The sequence below is a fragment of the Antechinus flavipes genome, chromosome 1 (genome assembly GCF_016432865.1).
Source record: "Antechinus flavipes isolate AdamAnt ecotype Samford, QLD, Australia chromosome 1, AdamAnt_v2, whole genome shotgun sequence".
NCBI lineage: Eukaryota > Metazoa > Chordata > Mammalia > Dasyuromorphia > Dasyuridae > Antechinus > Antechinus flavipes.
The window spans coordinates 382,714,262-382,732,249 of NC_067398.1; the positions used below are offsets into that span (position 1 = coordinate 382,714,262).

A 17,988-nucleotide genomic window follows, 5' to 3' on the forward strand; every position below is an offset into this window, starting at 1 on the left:
AAATACAATTTATACATGATCAAAGAGGCAAATTCTTATACCTTAAGAAGGTTTTGGCTTGTGTTAAATGAGGTGTCACAAGCAGGAAGTCATCAATTAGTCGGATCAACAATCTGGAGGATTGAGAAGAAAGGATGAAGGAGAGTTTTAATGACACTTTTGGGTTTCAGCAGCAAAATGACATGTACCAAAATAACTAGACTCAAATTAATAGTAAAAAAGACAATATAATTTCCCAGTGGGATCAGAATAAATAATATTAATACTACATTTCTATAAAAGGAATACAAATATACACATTCTCCTATAAATTTCAATCTGATTAATCCTCAGTTATTATGAGTAGGAAACAGGAAAGGTGTGTGGACAAGGGGAAGAGAGGGAGTATATGTGTAATAATGTTTGCTAATGACAAGAAGCATTTTCAAATGGTGCAAATTTTCAATTCCTGATCAGAGAAATCAGAATAAAGCTGAATTTCTTAAATCTTTTCAAAATCTTTTTTTGCATACCCAGTAGGTGTTTTAATCAGTGTTATTTTATAGGCTTAGAGCCCCACAAATTCGAGGGGCAGCTAGATGGTACAGTAGATAAAGAGCTGGTTCCAAAGTCAGGGGTATCTAAATTTCAATCTGGCCTCAGACATTTAGGAGTTATGAGAGCCTGGGCAAGTCACTTCTTTCCATTTGCCTCAGTTTCCTCATCTATAAAATGAGACAGAGAAGGAAATGAAAAGTATAGATTTGAAGCTGAAAGAAACCATCCAGTTCAACCCACTTACTTACTTTCCTGATGAAGAAATGGAGAAAGCCCTGAATTTATGACTTTTCCAGTCACAAAGATATTTATTAATAGCAACACAATTTGAACACAGATCTTCTGATTCCAAATCCAGCAGTGATTTTTCCATTGTACCAATCACCCATTTAGTGCCTTTCAATATATGAGTTAAATGTTCAGGTTTCATGAAAGTCTATTCCAATATATGATTTGAAACTTGGTTAAGAAATAACCTTAATAAGCCAAAGCCTCATAGCAAAAGTTAATCAAAAGCAATTTTTAACCAAGACTTGAGCCAGTCATTCAATAAAAATTCCAATTCATTCAATGAGAAATCGGAGTCTTTTGGAAAAAGTGAGCTGAATTTGTTGCTACATTATATCTCAACAAAAAGCTGTACTAAAGCAAGTGAACTTAGAAAATAATTAAAGTTGCAGTAGAAATATTTAAGGTAATAAACTTATCTCAAACATATGAAAATCAACTAATCATAAAGTATTCATTTATTTACAAAACCAAGTTCCATACAGATTGCTAAGTTAATATCTTATTACCCCAGCCTGAGTTATCCTATGTCCTTAAAAGTAATAAAACTATTTCAAATATTTAGACTTTTTGCAGTTCAGACCAGTTATTCCTCCAATTAGTTCAAATCAATAAGATTTTACTGATTTTACTTTCTTAGGTATCCCTAAGGAAAATAGAAAGGAATATTGTGGATTTAACTTATTCCCCCAACTTAGCAAACTGGCATTTTACTAACTTCTTCACCATTGTTTGTTTGTTTTGAAATTTTACTTGAACAGCATACTTAAATGTTTAAGGCATTTTTTATATTATGAAATGTACTCACTGTTTGGTTTTCTTGTCAAAAGGATAAGGGATATGGTAAGTTGGGGGATTTTTTTAGATGTAGGGGATTTCTAGGTAAGGGAAGTCACGTCCCACCACAGCCCACCAATAGGCAAGTCTTAGATACCCAAGAAATTAAGAAGTTAAGGGACTGGCCCCAAGTCATGGCTCTAGTGTCCCTTGAAAGGTGGGAACTGAACTTAGAACTTATTGTTTTGGTGGAGTTGGCTCTCTATCTATTATCTATACAATGTTAGCTCTCTCATCAGAGCCCTCTGGTATAATCTACAGAAGCAAACCTGGTGACTAAGTTGAAGATTCACATTTAAAACTTAATTAAAGCTCCAGGTGGTGCTAGAGGGCTGGAGCCAGGAAGTCCTGATTTCTCAGTGGGATATGGCCATGGGCCAGTCACTCCACTTCCTCCCCCTCCTGAGTTTTCTCAATTGTAACATGAGGATGAGAACAGCACCTATTTCACAAGGTTGTCATGAGGATCAAGTGAAATAATAATTGTAAAGTGCTTATCATAGTGCAGGGCACAGTGGATACTCTATAGATGCAATCTATTACTATTATCATCATTTTTATTCCTATATTAATTCACAAAAGGAAAAGGTATTATTAATAATGCACTGTATATGATACAGGAACATAATAAATATATCAATAATACATTTGATCAAGAAAGCAAGATGGCTCTAGAGAACTGGGTTCAGAGTTAGGAAGACCAGAGTTCAAATCTAGCATCTACAAAGATGCCTTGGATAAGACACTTAACCCCTTCATTTCCCTCTGTTCTCTCCATTATCCCATGGCTGAGATACTAACTGTACACTTAAGTGGGATGTTTGTAAAGTGCTTAGTAGTGCCTGACATATAGTAAACACTATAGAAATGTCAGATTAAGTTATTATTAAATTCAAATGACTATTTTTAAAAACATAAAATAACATGTTACCCATCCTGCTGAATTCCAGGGAATAATTTGTTCTCCATGTTTCCGTAGCATAAACTACACAGCAGAGTGGACAAAATAGAGCCTTGTGGAATTCCCTGGCACTGGACGTAGTACCTAGAAAGAGGGAGAAAAAAAGAGACTGAGACTTAGAGTCGAGCTAATTTTATTGTTAATAATGATTATTGTTGCTGTTGTTAGAAACTAAAAAAAAGGGTTATATTACTTATCAACGAGAACTTAAGAGAGGATCCCAGACATTCAAGAGAAGGGAGCTTGCTGCCAATGCTGCTCACTGGGTTCTGAGCCGTGACCAGCAGTCAGAGAACTTCAACTCTGGGGATTCTTGCTTGGTTGAGAGAGAAGTGATTTCACTGGCCAAGAGGCTGCGGTGATAGTTTGACTGCTCACCTCCCCCTTCTCCTGTGAGCCTCCCCTCCTCCCCCTTGCCAAGAGGTGGCAAAGAGTGAAGTTTTTCCTATGGAGAGGGTCTGTGGCCCTCACTCTGCTGCCTCCCCCTCTGATACATTCATCTTTATGCATAAGAGCCAAAGCAGTGTAGTTTTAAGACATTTCAGTTTGGAATGTCTCTGATTAGTGATCATGATATTATTTCTTTTGCCTCTTCACTGAACCTGTTTGTCTGTTTCCTTATCTATAAAATGGGGATAACAACAGCACTTACCTGGGAGGGTTATAATAAAACACATTATATAAATGTTAACTCTTGCTATCTGTTGTGAGGCCCTGGACAAGTCACTTTACTTTAACTGTCTGCCACAGTATCCACCTGTAAAACTGGGGTAATGATAGCAAATGCTTCTCAGGATTGTTAAGGGGATCAAAGGAGATAATATTTGTAAAGAGCTTAGTACAGTGCTTAGGACCAAGTTGAATTAAATAAATACTTGTTTCTTTCCCTTTCTCATTTTAAAGAGGAGATGACCTAGGCTTGGAAAGATAAAGTAATCTGCCAGTGACCAGAGAGCTACTAGCTAAGTATCAGAAGGAGGATTTGAACTCTGGTCTTTCTGATTCCAGGTCCAGTATTTCACTTACTGCCTCTTCAAAAGAAAGGGAGGCAAGGAAAAAAGCAGAGAAAATAAACATGGGAAATGGTGTACGGAGGAATGTAGTGGGCTGACCTCCCCTGCCATCCGTCTGAATGAGATGATGCCAGAATGAAGCTTCTCTGATAAAGGACAGATCTCTCAAAAATGTCTGACTGCATCTTACTTGTTCTTGATCTTTAGGATGCTGTTATGAATCAAATGCAGAAAGAAAGTGAAGAGGTTGATGCTGGTCTCATTTAAGGAACAGCTCTGTAAAAAAAAAAAAAATCATAAGTAAACAAATTAGCATCAGAGACGGAGTTAAGAAAAAACAAGGGAAAGTTACACACAGGCATAGCAGGGACTCAACTGGGGCTGGTGAGGTTTTTTTTTTTACATTTTGAGAATTATAACTGCACAAAACCAGAGAGGACAGTACTATTATTTTTTACACATATTTTCTCCTCATCTCATATACAAGGTAACTCAGGTTGAGAATTTCAGATATATATATAGCATCTCCTTTGTGCCTGGCATTTGGTCTTGACAGGAAGATAAAGCCCTTCCACCAGGAACCATTTATAGATTTGACATCCAGGATCTAGCTACCAGGAAGCCCTCCATTTCTAGCTGCTCTCCATCTCATTTTTTAGTCACCTCAGATCACAGCTTTCCCCTTCTATGGCCATCCCCACTAAGTGGGAGAATCAGTACTGCAGATTCCTAAAGCTTTTCTTTTAGGTCTCTGTTCTCTGACAGCTGAGGTCAGTTACAGCTTCCTCCACCCCAACACCCCTCAAAGTGAGAGAGGGAACCAGCCATGTCCTAAATGGGAGAGTCTTTTCTCCATAGCTGCTAAGGTCCTCTCCCAACTTGAGAGTGAAGAGATGAGCTAAATGTCTACTTTCCCTCCCCTTCTTTTCAACTTCCTATACTTGGGATGAAAGGGAAGGACTTTTTAATACACCATTTTAAAAAACATTCATTTGCTCCCTGCATGTCTGAGATGGATTCTGTCCCCCTTCCTATGAAATGAGATATTTGGCAAAAGGCTTAGCACAATGCCAGGCACAAAGGAGGTGCTATATAAATGCTTATTTCTTTCTCTAATGTAGTCTAATGCACTTGGTAATCAGGGTAGTACATAATAGTAGCAGTAATAGATGGTGGTAATAGGTGATAGCAGTGATAGTAGTAGTGGATGCTGGTGATAATAGCAGTAATAGTAGTAAATGGTTGTGGTAGTTGGTGATAGTAATAATAGTAGGTGATGGTGGTGGCAATAGTAATAGCAGTAACAGTAGCTTCATACATCAATAACCCACATAAAGATTATGACCCAATTATCATTCTAATTCACCTCTCTTTCCTATCCTAAATCCTATCTCTCCAATCTCAAAATCATCCTTTAATAACATTAAACATAATCTTCCCAATATGCAAGTTTGACCTAAAGCTTTCATTTCGTAAAGCTTCATTTCTTGACCTAAAACCTTCCCAAATGCTAATCAAATAAAATATAAACTTTTATTGGCATTCAAAGCTTCCTTGCTTTTTTAGTCTTATCTCGCATAACTCCCAATCACAAAGAATGTCATTCAACATTTAATGAATTCAAATGGAATATACACCTACCCATTACAATGTTAATACCCCTGAATGCAGAAACTATTTAATTTCTGTCTTTGTATCACCAATGACTAGCCGACAGAAAATGTTTAATAAATAGTTATTAACTAATTCATCTCTGTATCCCCAACACTTAGCTGATTAACAATTATTTCCTGAATAGGACTGAATAAGCATAACCTGTTCAACCACGATGGCATTCTGCAGGGAAGAGGTTTCTTGCAAATGTGCCACAAACTGATTCATATAAGGCAAGGCATCCTTGTAAGTGGAAACCTATGATAAACAAAGGAGAAAACAGTTTTGGTTAAACTTGACACTGGAAGCATTTGGGTTCCACAATCTAAATTCAAAGTCCATTACATTGAAAGTCTCAATAGCAACTTTATTCAAAAGAATAGAAATGTAAATGATAAAAACCAAAATATTTTCTTTAAAAAAAGAAAGATCCATGTAAGGTTTTGTCAAACATGTGAGTGCCTAATTGAGCATCACATGCTCTTTAGCATGGCGTGAATTCTAGAAATTCATTGCTGAAACTATACCCTAGAGTTTCTTCATTTCTATCTTTATCAAGAACTAATTTCCTAAATTAAGAACCTCATTTTAAAATTTCCAACAATACTGAATATAACTAGATCCACTTAAATTTATTCCTTTTTTATTTTCACTCTCTTTATTTGAACTACTAATTAGTAGATACAATGGTATACTTGGAATCAGGAAGTCCTGCGTCTGATCCTGACTCAGTTAGATACTTGCTAGTTATTTTTGTTTCTGCTCACTCATATCCCACTCTTCTTAGCAAAGATACCAAAGTGGTTTGGCAGTTTTTTCTCCAGCTCATTTTATAGACAAGGAAATTGGGGCAAAAATGGTTAAGTGACTTATCCAGTATCACACAGATAGTAAGTGTCTGAGGATAGATTTGAACTCAGGTCTTCCCAACTCCACACCCAGTGCTCTATTCCTAGCCAACTAGCTGCCTATACTAGTTGTATAAACTTGGGCAAGTCTCTATGAGTCTTAACTTTTTCATCTGTAAAATGAGAATCAATTGAATGGTTTCTAGTTCCCTTCCAATTTATGATTTTTCTAAAATTGAAACAAGGGATTAAAACTGTCAAGAGACTATATCATAGACTTGAATAAATAGCCCACAACCTCTTGTCTTGTGTAAGCAGAGTACAAAGCTATAGTAATAATATTAATAAGTAACATAATCACACATAAGCATAATATAAGTAACTGGCATTAAGTAATGTCTTAAAATTAGGAAAGCATAGTACAAACAGTACTTATCGTTTAATTTCTACAATAATCCAGGGAGATGGATACTATAGATATTATCTATACAGATGAAGAAACTGAGGTTCAGAGAATGATGTTGACTTTTCCACAATCACACAGCTAGTACATATCAGAAGTGGGACTAGAACCCAGTTCTTCCCAACTCTAAGCTCACAATTTATCCACTGTGCCATGCTATCTTTCTAATCAAGAATATTTCTACATATAATATCTGTAAATGAAAATTCTGTTTGTATATCCTCTGAAAGTAAAGAAGTCTAAGCAAATACAAGATCAGAATGTCAGATTAAGGACACTAGATATTTGCCATACGTGTCTTTTAAAGGATTTCTGGATGTTTCCATGGGCATTCTTCTGGACTACAGCATAACGTCTGATACAGTAGATTTTCTTCTCCTCCGGCTTAATAATACTGGAGATCACTTCCACGAGCTTGTCATGGGGGATAGTATCATAAGCGCCTGTCACATCAGCCTATATGGAAACAAATATTGGTTATAGATCTTCAAAAGTGAACACCAAATGTGATAGATTTGGCTCTTATCAAAAATGAGGTGATTCAAGGCAATTTCAATATACTTGTGATGGAGCCATCTACATCCAGAGAAAGAACTATGGAGACTGTATGTGGATTAAAGCATAACATTTTCACCTTTTTTTATGTTGTTTTCTTTTTCATTTTTTTCTCTTTTGTGCTTTTTTGTGTCTGACTTTTTTGTGCAGCATGACAATATGGAATTAAGCTTAGAAGAATTGCACATGTTTAACCTATATCAAATTGCTTGCTATCTTAGGGAGGGAAGTAGAAAGGAGAGAGGGAGAAAAATTTGGAATACAAGGTTTTGCAAAGGTGAATGTTAAAACCTATCTTTGCATGTATTGGAAAAATAAAATACTAAAAAGAAAAAACAAAAACAAAAAAAAGTGACTATCATTTAAAAGGCAAGGACCCAAGATTCTCTGAAAGACAATGAAATTCTTTTACAGGAGTTCTTAACTCAGAGGCTGTGATTTTGATTTCTTCTCATGAATAAAATATTGCAGTTGATCTCAACTATGTGTACACTTTACACACATGTGTGTGCACACAGCACCCCAGAAGTCTTAGTGCACTTTTAAGCTTATTAAAGTCTAAAACTACACACTATATGTATTCAAATGTATCTAAGTTTTCTATTCACACATATGTGTCACTATGGTCCATCTTAGAGTGAAAGTTTCTTGAAGTCAGAGTTCATTTAAATTCTCTGGATGGAATAGTTGCAATAGCATGATAGGGACAGTTAGGTGGCACAATGGATCCAGCAGCAGCCCTGGAATCAGAAAGACCCGAGCTCAACTGTGGTCTCAGACCCTTGACATTTAATAGGTGGGTGATCCAGAGCAACTCACTTAATTCCAACTGCCTCAACGACAACAAAATAGCGTTATAACTTCTATAGGAAATCTTTCCTGATATTCTTTGAGCTAATATCCTACACCTCAAAGATTTACTTGGCATTTATTTTGTATATACTTATGAGTATGTGTTGTCTTCCCCAGCAGAAATGAAGGCAGGGAATATTTGAATTTAGAATTGATATCCCAACTCCTAGCATAATGACCCTTAGAAAGTCTCACCTTTACAAAGTAAAAGTTGGAAACTTTGTCCTTGGATTGCTTCACTCGGAGAACAAACTGCCGCCAAGCTTGATAAATACCGTCAATCCCAAACAAAGAAGAACCCAAGACTTCAGGGTGAAGAGTCCGTTCATAATTAAGAACACTGAACAGGTTTTTAAGCTGGCCATTAAAACACCTTATCTAAAGGGGGGAAAAAGAGAATGGATTAAAAACATCCCAAATGATCCAGTGCAAATGGCACCATGATCCTCTACATATAGCCCAAGGAGGAGGGATGGAGTTGAGGAAAGAGGGAATAATAAACACCTAGTTCTATGGATTTTAAGGAAAATTCTATCCAATTTTAAAAGAAAAAAAATAGCTTTCTATAAAAAATATTTTCAAAAATGGAAAAAGCACTTTGCCCAATTTCTTTTACAAGAGAAATATATAATTCTAACACCTAAAAAAAGAAAAAAATAAAGCAAAGAGAACTATATATCACCATCATTAACAAACATTTATTTTTAAATTTTAAATAAAATGCTGAAAAAATTAGTTTTCTCTAAAATCAGTCTCATGAGTATAATTACTTTTTACCAAGAGTACAAAATTCAACATTAGAAAAACAACTGACAAAATTAACCAAATCAAAAACAAAAACATTCCAAACTATATCAATAATCAGAATTTATTATAAAGATCAAGGCTTGGCTCCAAAGAAGGGTTATGAGAATACACCTTTCCCTCTTCTTTGTAGAGGCTGGAGTTCATAGTTATAGAATATTGCATATATTGTCAAATTTTTTTCTGATGTGATTGGCCTTAATTTCTAAAAAAAATTTCCCCCCTTCAAAAAATATATATTTATTACAAGGAATGGCTTTCTGAGACCTGAGAGGGAAAGCTAAACAATGTAAAAACAAAATAGATATATGTGGGTATGTACATATACATATATTATATATGTACACATATATAGTTTGAAAAAATGAAATATGTGCATATGTATTTATGAATATGAAATATAATTACTTTCTTATCTTTGGTTCCCTTATTGGATACTTTGGCTCCAATGACGCTGTCTACATTTACAATTGGTCGAAGTCCATTGGGTTTGGGGATGAATCGAAGTCTAGATGCCAGGCAGATAAATCTTGCTTCCAAATTTTTCTTTATCTCCTCTTCTGATAGTGTTCTAAGATGTACTTTATCAAAGTGTTTTCTAAAACACAAATATTAAGTTATTAACAGTAATAATAATAAAGATAACAGTTAATAGTAGAATAACAGAATTTATTATAGGACCTCTTTTGTGCTAAATAATTTATAAATATTATTTCAATTGATCTTCACAAGAACTCTGGGAAATAAGGTGCTATTATTATCTCCATTTTACAGTTGAGGAAACTATGACAGAGGTTAAATGACTTGCCAAGGTCACACCACTCATTATACTAACTGAATTATAATCATATCCCTATGCATTCCATTAGCAGTCCACAAAACAGTAAATATTTATTCCTTAATAATCATTTATTCCATTAGCAGCCCATCAAATAATAAATATTAAGTTGCTAGACAAAAGAAATTCTCTCCCAAGTTAATAGGAAAAAGACCCCTCTTTTGCTAAGACATGTAGATTCTGATTTTTACTAAATTCTATGAGGAAATTATTAATTTCACCAGAAACAAAAATTCTAGGCTTTGTCCAATTGCAAATATTGATATTTTCTTCAAGAAGGAGCTCTCATGGGCCAATGATAGCCTGTGGCCAATAACTGGAAAAGCATTGATGCTGAATAGGAAATGTGAAAAGAACCAAGGCAAATATTTCTTAGCCTTCTGAACAATTATACGCATCTCTTAACTTGGAGTAATGTCCAATCAAAGTTGGAAATTGATTTTGTTGAAAACTGATTTGATTGATCATTGGAATCATGACAATCCAAATGTTCACAAAAGTATTCAATATTCAGTTTGGAAAATTACCCAACTCTAAAGAAGATCTGATCTCCAAACCTAAGAGATTCTTCTGTCTTCTGCTGTACTGAAATTCACTATATTGAGTGTTTCTTGAAAGAACTTATTGGTGGAATTTGACTATCCTATCCTTTCAAAGGAGAGGTATCACCTATGGAGTGATCTACACTTACAAGGAGAACATTCAAGGCAATTCAACAATAGATTTATAATATTCACTTGTATGTGCAAACATAAAGAATGTAATAGTCCTTGTCCTATGTTCTATTTGAAGAAAGGGAGAAAGAATGATATAAGGGCATATGATTATATATAATGCTGTAGAATAATTGATCTATTCTCAAAATCATCCCTTTACTCTTTTTGTGAATGAATGCCCCTCTCTTTTCTTCATAAGAAAACTTTCTCTTTTTCTTTGCTTTTCTTTTAAATGAATTGTTATGGAATATACCAACTGGGTTCTGGCTTGCTATTCTATTTAAGTTAATAGTGTGGGTAACCTGCTCTAATCCATAGAAATCTACGTCTACTCCAAAAATGTTCATTAACCAGATCCCTGGATTAATTCTGATCGGAAGGCCATAGAGATGCCTTTTCTTCTAGTGCAACCCCTAAGTAACCTATAAGTAAAACAGACAAGACAAACTGGACAAGAAAGAACATTCAATTTCATAACTCTAAATTTGAGATTTCTTCACACATCCTGGGAAAAGTACAGGACCAGCACTTCACAAAATATGTGATATTTGAACACTAAAGACATAAATCCATTTTCTTCTTGTATCAGCATCATTTCCCTCTATGGCTTAGATATTGCTCTAAAGATAAATACCTGATGCCAATATTTTGCAGCTTGCTCCAAATACACTTCCGGTAGAAAAAGAGTCTATTCTTCTGGAACATTGTCTCAGTTACATAAAAAAAAGACCTGAGCAACTCAACTACATATGTGTCCATCAACCAGTATACAAATTTGGCCAAGATCTCTTCACGTAAATGGTGTTCTGAGGCTGGAACAAAATGATTCCCTGAAATAAATCAAAATGTCAGAAAACGATATTATGTCTGCAGAGTCCATTAACTAACATCTTGATGCTTAACATTTATATAGCACTTAGAAATTTACAATAAAAATATCTTAAATATGATCCCATTTGATAAACAAGTTGGCAGAGCAGCCCTCAACAGGTGTATACCTCTGTAAGCTAAGTGCTAGTCTTAGTCCCATTTTATAGACAAGGAAACAGATAGAAGAGAGGTTAAATGATTCCCCTAGTTACAAAACTAGGTATTTGAGGACAGGATCTGAAAAAAAGAGTCTTCCTAACTCTAGGCCCAGCTCTCTATCAATTCACTACCTAGCTGCATCACTAACCAGATGCAAGTTAGATAAGACTTAGTACCTTTGGCCAGGGCAAGCCAAGCACAATCCTTTACTCGCATCTTCCACATCAGCTCCCGAAGAGAAAACTTGTCATGTTTTCCCAGAGTGAGGAATTTCTTCACATTCTTAAAGAAGCGGCACTTGTTGTGACTTGATCCCCAGAGTTCAGTGGGCACCAAACGGTGAAGACACTCCCTCAGAAACACATACACCTGCCAAGGGCTGCTGTGCCAACTGAGGAGCTGTAAGACATCACTACCATCCTTGCCTGGGAACACTGCCTTCCTAACTGTGTCTGATCCTGATGGTGGTTTTTTAGACATTTTACTGGAAAGGACCGATTCTTTATCAGGTGTCTGCTCTGTAAGTAAGCAACTAGGCTCCTTCATGATGCTACTTTCACAGCTCGGGGGAACGTCAGATATCTGTTCCTGCTGCTGGCCTCCATCTTGGATCTGATGCTGTATTTCCTCAGATTTGGTTAAATGATTGGAAGCAATGGCCTGTGGCGTCTTTAGCTGGTTAGCAGGATCTGTCTTGGCTGCTGAAAATCTCAGGGGACAGTTCTTTTTTAGAAGCATGAAATAAGGACACTTTCGGTGGTTCTGTATCAATTCCTTAAACAAGTGCCGCATCTGCCAATAACGTTTAGGGAGTCGTCTATTTTTCCAGAGGGTCTTCTGCTGATGTGGGTCACCTTTCAGCTCAAAGAGATGACAGTTTAAGAAGATAGTTTCTACTAGCCTTTGACCCCCAGATAGTGAATCGTGTAAACGATTCAGCATAAATGATGCAGGCAAACATTCTCGGAAGTTACGGCCAGAATACAAGAAACGTTTCCTGTTAATGTATATAATGGAACCAGAAGCACTTCTCAGTCTCTTTGGTGGTTCTTTCTCAGGACACAGAACACGTGAGAAAATGGCATCAGTTGGTTTAGGTCGTCCAACCAAACCTTCTGAAGATTTGGCTTCTATTTTGTCTTCAGAGGTAGATTTGATAATGGAAGAATCACAGCATGCTAAATCCTCATCGTTATTTTCCAAAAGGGGGAGGCTATCCTTGGTCTCTGTGAAACATTTTGCCTCACCACCATCTCCTTTAAGAGCAGATTTCTTACTGGAGAAATGCCTTGAAGAGATTTCTTTTGATCTTTGGGTCACGTTCTCAGCATTATTAGAATTAGACTCATTCTCATGAAAATCACAACCCTGTCCCAAGACCAGCTCTTTTCTCTTTTCATGAAGGTACTCCTCTTTCTTTAGCCGCTTTGCTGAGATTTCACTTTCCTCTTCATCTCCCCTTTGCCTTTTTGATAATACAGCTGTCATGGAATGTACTGAATGGATTCCGTCTTGTTTTTCTACTTGGTGAGCATTAGATCCCTGATCAGTCCCACAAGAATCTTGAAGAGGTTTGTCTACCAGATCCTCTGCATTCTTCTGATTTTGACCTGAAACTTTTAAGGCCTTGTCTTTGGATCTGAGCATCTCTTTCCTCACATCTAATTTGACCAAGGATTTTTTGTGGAAGGTAATCTTTTTGATATTATCATGTGGAGCATCTGGTTTCTGCTTTGGATATTTTCTCCGTGTGAACCCAGATGGGAAATCAGAATCTTTTAAACAGAGTTCATAGATAGGTAGCCCAGAGATCTGGTAAGAGCAGCTTGGGGGTACCATCATGAAAATGGAACAGTGCTCTAACATATACATCATCACATCATCTCCTATCCTGCTCAGAAGCAAATCCCACAAAGCACTAACACTAATTGTTTCTGTTATCGTGTTAGGATGGAAGTTGTAGACATTTGTCGTAAACATAACTGGCAATGGCATTCTGTTTTCCTCTAATAGGGTATAACCAAAAGCCAGAATATTCTTTTTTTTCTTTTCACAAATCCTCTGGACAATTCTAGCAACCACCTCCTTCTGGGAAGACAACTGAAAAAAGAAAAAATTCAAAATTATTGGTGGCAGTTTTCTCCAACTTTCTAAATAAAATTCATAAAGTTATCCTGGAGCTAAAATTTATCTCAAAGTAACTCAAAGCAGAGAGAAAAAATATGTTCAACATTTTAAAGTTATTCCCATGATTTTAGTAACATCTTGTAAATAAAAAATTTGCTCCTCTGTACAGCAAAATATATTACTATTTAACAAACACAAAGCTGTGTAACAATAAATAACTTTGTTCCCTTAAAAAAAAAAAAACTTATAAAGATATTCCCTCATATGGGGCACCAAACTAGAAAAAGCTGGAACTATGCACCCCTGGAGGAAGTTTTCAGAAAATATAAGACAATCAACAATCATTTTAAGGTAACATGTTGCCAATACTGGGGATACAAAGAAAAGTAAAATACAACTATTGTTCTCAAAGGTCTCACATAATCATTTCCCTTACATTCTATGGGAGCAAGACAATCTATGCATTTAAATATAAAAATAAATAGATAGGGGGTAAACAAAATGTTGTTTGGGAGGGAATTCACTAATTAGCAGCTGGGAGAATCAGGAATGATTTCTGGGGCAAGAGGCTGCATGAACCACAACTTAAAGGAAGTAAGAGATAGTATGAGACAAAGGTGAGATAAGAAAGCATTTCAGGCCTAATATCCAAATCCAAAGTCTCAGAGAAGGAAAATGAAGTGCTAGTGTGAAAAACAGAGAGAAAGCATGTCTAGCTACACTATATGCATAATGAGGCTGGGGCCAGATTGTGAAGGACCTTTGAAATTTAATAAATAAGTTTACATTTTCCCCCTAATACAGCAGCGCAAGCACTAGGGACCTTCTGGAGTTTATCGAGTAGAGGAATGGCACAGTGAGAACCTAGCTTATAGAAAATCACTTTGGTGATGAGGGGCAGTTAAAGTATTGCAGTAGACAGAGCAATGGCCCTGGAGTCCTGAGGACTCGAGTTCAAATGTGACTTCAGACACTTGACACATGGAGCATTTATTAGCTGTGTGATCCTAGGCAAGTCACCGTAACCTAGATCACTTTGCCTTGCCCCTCCCCTAAATAAATGAATAAATAAAAGAAAATCATTTGTAGAGGAAGATCCAAGAGGGGATATAGTTATAAATCTGACACCCTAGAACAGTAATAATACACTCAACAGAAATAGGAGGGGGTTTGGGAAAAAAAGGATGAGCTGTGTGGAGGGATGTGGAGTTTAAGGAGAGATGCTGTTGTGAGAACTGGAATGGGAAATAATTTAGGAATTAAAAAATAGTGATGGAGAAGCTCAAGTTGTGAAATGATTTGCCCCAGTCTTGGGGGGCGGGGTGAGTGAGAATTCCCGGCACCATCGAGCTATAATCCCAATACTTTTCCGGTCACAGAAGGCTTAAGCCCGACACACCCACCCCACGGCTCCTCCTACCTGCTGAAAGGTGAAAGGCCTGGGGAGGGGCCGAGCATCCCAAGGCACGCACACCACGCATTGGGACACAAAAACATGGAAGACCTCGGGGTCCTCGCTGCGTTGGAGCCGCACGTCTGGGCCGTCCCCGGGCCCCGCGCACTCCGAACCTCGTCCTCGAGGCGCTGCACGAACTCGGCCAGACCCAGCACATCGCGGTAGCGGCTCCTCAGCACAGCCCGCACGCCACGGAAGGCTGAGGAGGCCAGCAGGGAATGCGGGGTCGGGGATCGAGATGCCATAGACCGCGAGGGTGGACGCTGCGGCCCGAGCTGCGGGTGTTACGGCTGCAACTGCTGCAGCAGCCGCCGCCTCCTTCTGCTGCTGCTGCTGTAGCAACGCAGGACGCAGCTGTAGAACCCGAGACTGAAGCTGAAGTGGTAGCTAACAGAGGAAGGGCGGAGAAAGTAGGGAAGCTCCGCGACCCGAAGCTACTCCGACCACTAGAGACCGAGCCCCTGGCGGGGTCAGAACGGAAGCGGAAGCGGAAAAGGGGAGGGGGCTCTTTAGGCAGTCTGGCTTCTTAAAGGGGAACAACTTCTAGAAAAAGGCTACCGGCAGGAAAGATTCGGATGCCAAATTGTTAATTTTCACTTGCACTTTCTTTTTCCCGTGAGGTTACTGGGGTTAAGTGACTTGACCAGGGTCATACAGCCAGGAAGTGTTAACTGTCTGAAATCAAATTTGAACTCAGGTCCTCCTGACTTCGGAGCTAATGCTCTCCACTGCGCCACCTAGCTGCGCCCTCATCGGCACTTTCAGGGAGAATTGGATCGCTCTAAGATAATTATTAATTCAGTAGAGAGGAATAAAATTTCCTCCCTTTTTCCTCATTTATTATTATTTTTGGCACTCAACGAACTAAACACTGGAAATTTTTAATAATCATAAACTCTTAGCCTTGGAAGGAACTTCTAAGGCCCATCTGAAACTTGGAAAAAAAATCCCACTGCTACATCCTCCTTTCTACTAGGAAAGATTTTGTGATAAGCATAAGATAAGCGGCTAAAGTTCCATTTTGATTATTTACTACGCATGTTCAAGGACCCCTAGCCTTCCTGGTGTGAGGCTGCTCCCGCATCTTCTGGGTCTTTCACAACTCTCACTGGTGGCTCCAAGAAACCTGAACACGCTCAGGGGCCACACCCTGGGCAGATGGGCCAAACCAGTTGGTGAATTGGGGGGTGGTGTTTATCCCATGCCCGTGAAAACTTCCCTGGGCAAAAGAAGTGGATTAGAACTATTTGTTGCAAGGTCCATGAGGAGGACTGAAACAGGTGCTTAGAGCTTGGTGGGGCATCAAAGAATCAAGGTCATCCATCCACTGCATCTCTGACCATCTCTAGTCATCTTGACTCTTGTCTTGATACTGGATTTTGATGACTGGAAGATAATGAGATTGATGACTCTGCAACTCTGCCTCACTTAAATCTAATTCTCCTAGATGTCAAAACGTCACTTCATGATGTCATTGATCCTCTTCTAAGGAGAACCAACAACTGGTCAGAAATAATCCAGATGACGCCCTCCTTCTCTTTGCTCCTATCTATTCTATCCCAATTTAAGCCCTTTTTATGGAAAACTTGTCTCTCTTTCCAGAGTGAGAAGCTTTGTTGATAATGAGATAACTAATGGAATAAATTTAAATATTTACTGAACACTAACCAGTAGCAGAACACTTTACTAAGTATCTTAAAAAACAAAAAGATCATTGATTCTATTTGTTGAAGTAACATATAATGGAAAGATTACATGGAAAGAAATAATGAATGCCCAGGAAAATGACTTGAATACCAAGATATGAAGCATTTGTTGAATTCTTAAAATGAAATAAGTATTCTGAAATTCTCCATGTTTTCCTAGGAGAAAATTTGAATAAGAATTACAGAAATTCACTTATGGAGCGTACCTCAGAAGTATTCGATGTCAGCCAACAGTTGGTCATGAATTCTATCACATCCACATTACCTGAATGCCATTATTGACTTTGGACATCTTATCTTCCCTGCTACAGATTTCTAGATATTTTAAAGTACTTAATCCACTCAGCTTTGGAATTCCATCCTCAGCTGTTACTACCAGTATGTGGAGTATTAATTCATCTAACCTTGTCTCTAGTCAGCCCCTGGTTGTGTCACATCCATCCACCCCATCGATCTTTCACTTGCCCTATTACAACAGCAATCTTCCAGTCCTTTCCACCTCTTATTCTAGGAAGAATAATTAAGTTAGTTATTTAATTATTCCCTAGATTGTGAGAAAGTTGTGAAATTTGACCTCCTTAATTATGGTTCTATTTTGCTTCCTGTGACTGACCAAAGCAAAACTTTTCTGACTGCAATTTTTCCTACATATATTGTCTCTGCCTATTAGTATATAGCCCTTTGAGATTGGGGACTGTCTCATTTTAAAGTTTGTATTCTTAGGACCTAATAGAATACATAATAGTACATAACAATATATTATGGTGTATAATGGTACATAATAGGTGTATAATATATATATATACACATATATACATATATATATAATACAAATACTTGTTTATTCATTTATTATCTAGCCTATGTTTGAAGTGATGGAACTCACCATCTTTCAAATATTTGTATTTCATTTTTGGACACCTCCATTGTTGAAAAGGTTTTTCTGTTGAGCTTAAGTTGTTCCAATTAAATTTTAATCATTGCTCCTAACTTTGTCTTTTGGGGTTAAGCAAGACAAGTCCATATCCTCTTCCTAATGAAAACCTTTCAAATATCTGAAGGCAATTAGCCTGTTCCCTTCTCTCCCACTCCCACTCTCCCACTCCCTCTTCTCCAGGCTTCTAACTGCTTTTATTCATTTCACATGGCGTTATCTCCAAATCCTTCAACTGTTGTGTTCATCCTTTCTCTGGATTTTCTCTAGCTTGTTCATGATCTTTCTAAATTGGGGGCTCCTAAACTGAACACACTATTCTTTGACAATAATAGATATACAATAACATCTGACCACAGTAGAGTAGACTA

At 37.5% G+C, this 17,988-nt stretch overlaps 1 protein-coding gene across 1 annotated transcript in view; it reads right to left on the reverse strand.

The window, feature by feature from the left end:
* The window catches only part of TERT (telomerase reverse transcriptase), a 33,789-nt gene extending 16,360 nt beyond the window's left edge, over positions 1-17,429 (reverse strand). The window contains exons 1-11 of the mRNA XM_051969806.1: positions 15,101-17,429; positions 14,942-15,065; positions 11,571-13,494; positions 11,000-11,195; positions 9,220-9,409; positions 8,203-8,385; positions 6,895-7,056; positions 5,452-5,547; positions 3,827-3,912; positions 2,594-2,707; positions 42-113 (exon numbers count right to left, since the gene is read on the reverse strand). Of these exons, the coding sequence (XP_051825766.1) occupies positions 42-113; positions 2,594-2,707; positions 3,827-3,912; positions 5,452-5,547; positions 6,895-7,056; positions 8,203-8,385; positions 9,220-9,409; positions 11,000-11,195; positions 11,571-13,494; positions 14,942-15,065; positions 15,101-15,222 (3,269 nt within the window). The 5' untranslated portion in view covers positions 15,223-17,429. The remainder of the gene's footprint in view (positions 1-41; positions 114-2,593; positions 2,708-3,826; positions 3,913-5,451; positions 5,548-6,894; positions 7,057-8,202; positions 8,386-9,219; positions 9,410-10,999; positions 11,196-11,570; positions 13,495-14,941; positions 15,066-15,100) is intronic.
* Positions 17,430-17,988: the final 559 nt, after the last annotated feature.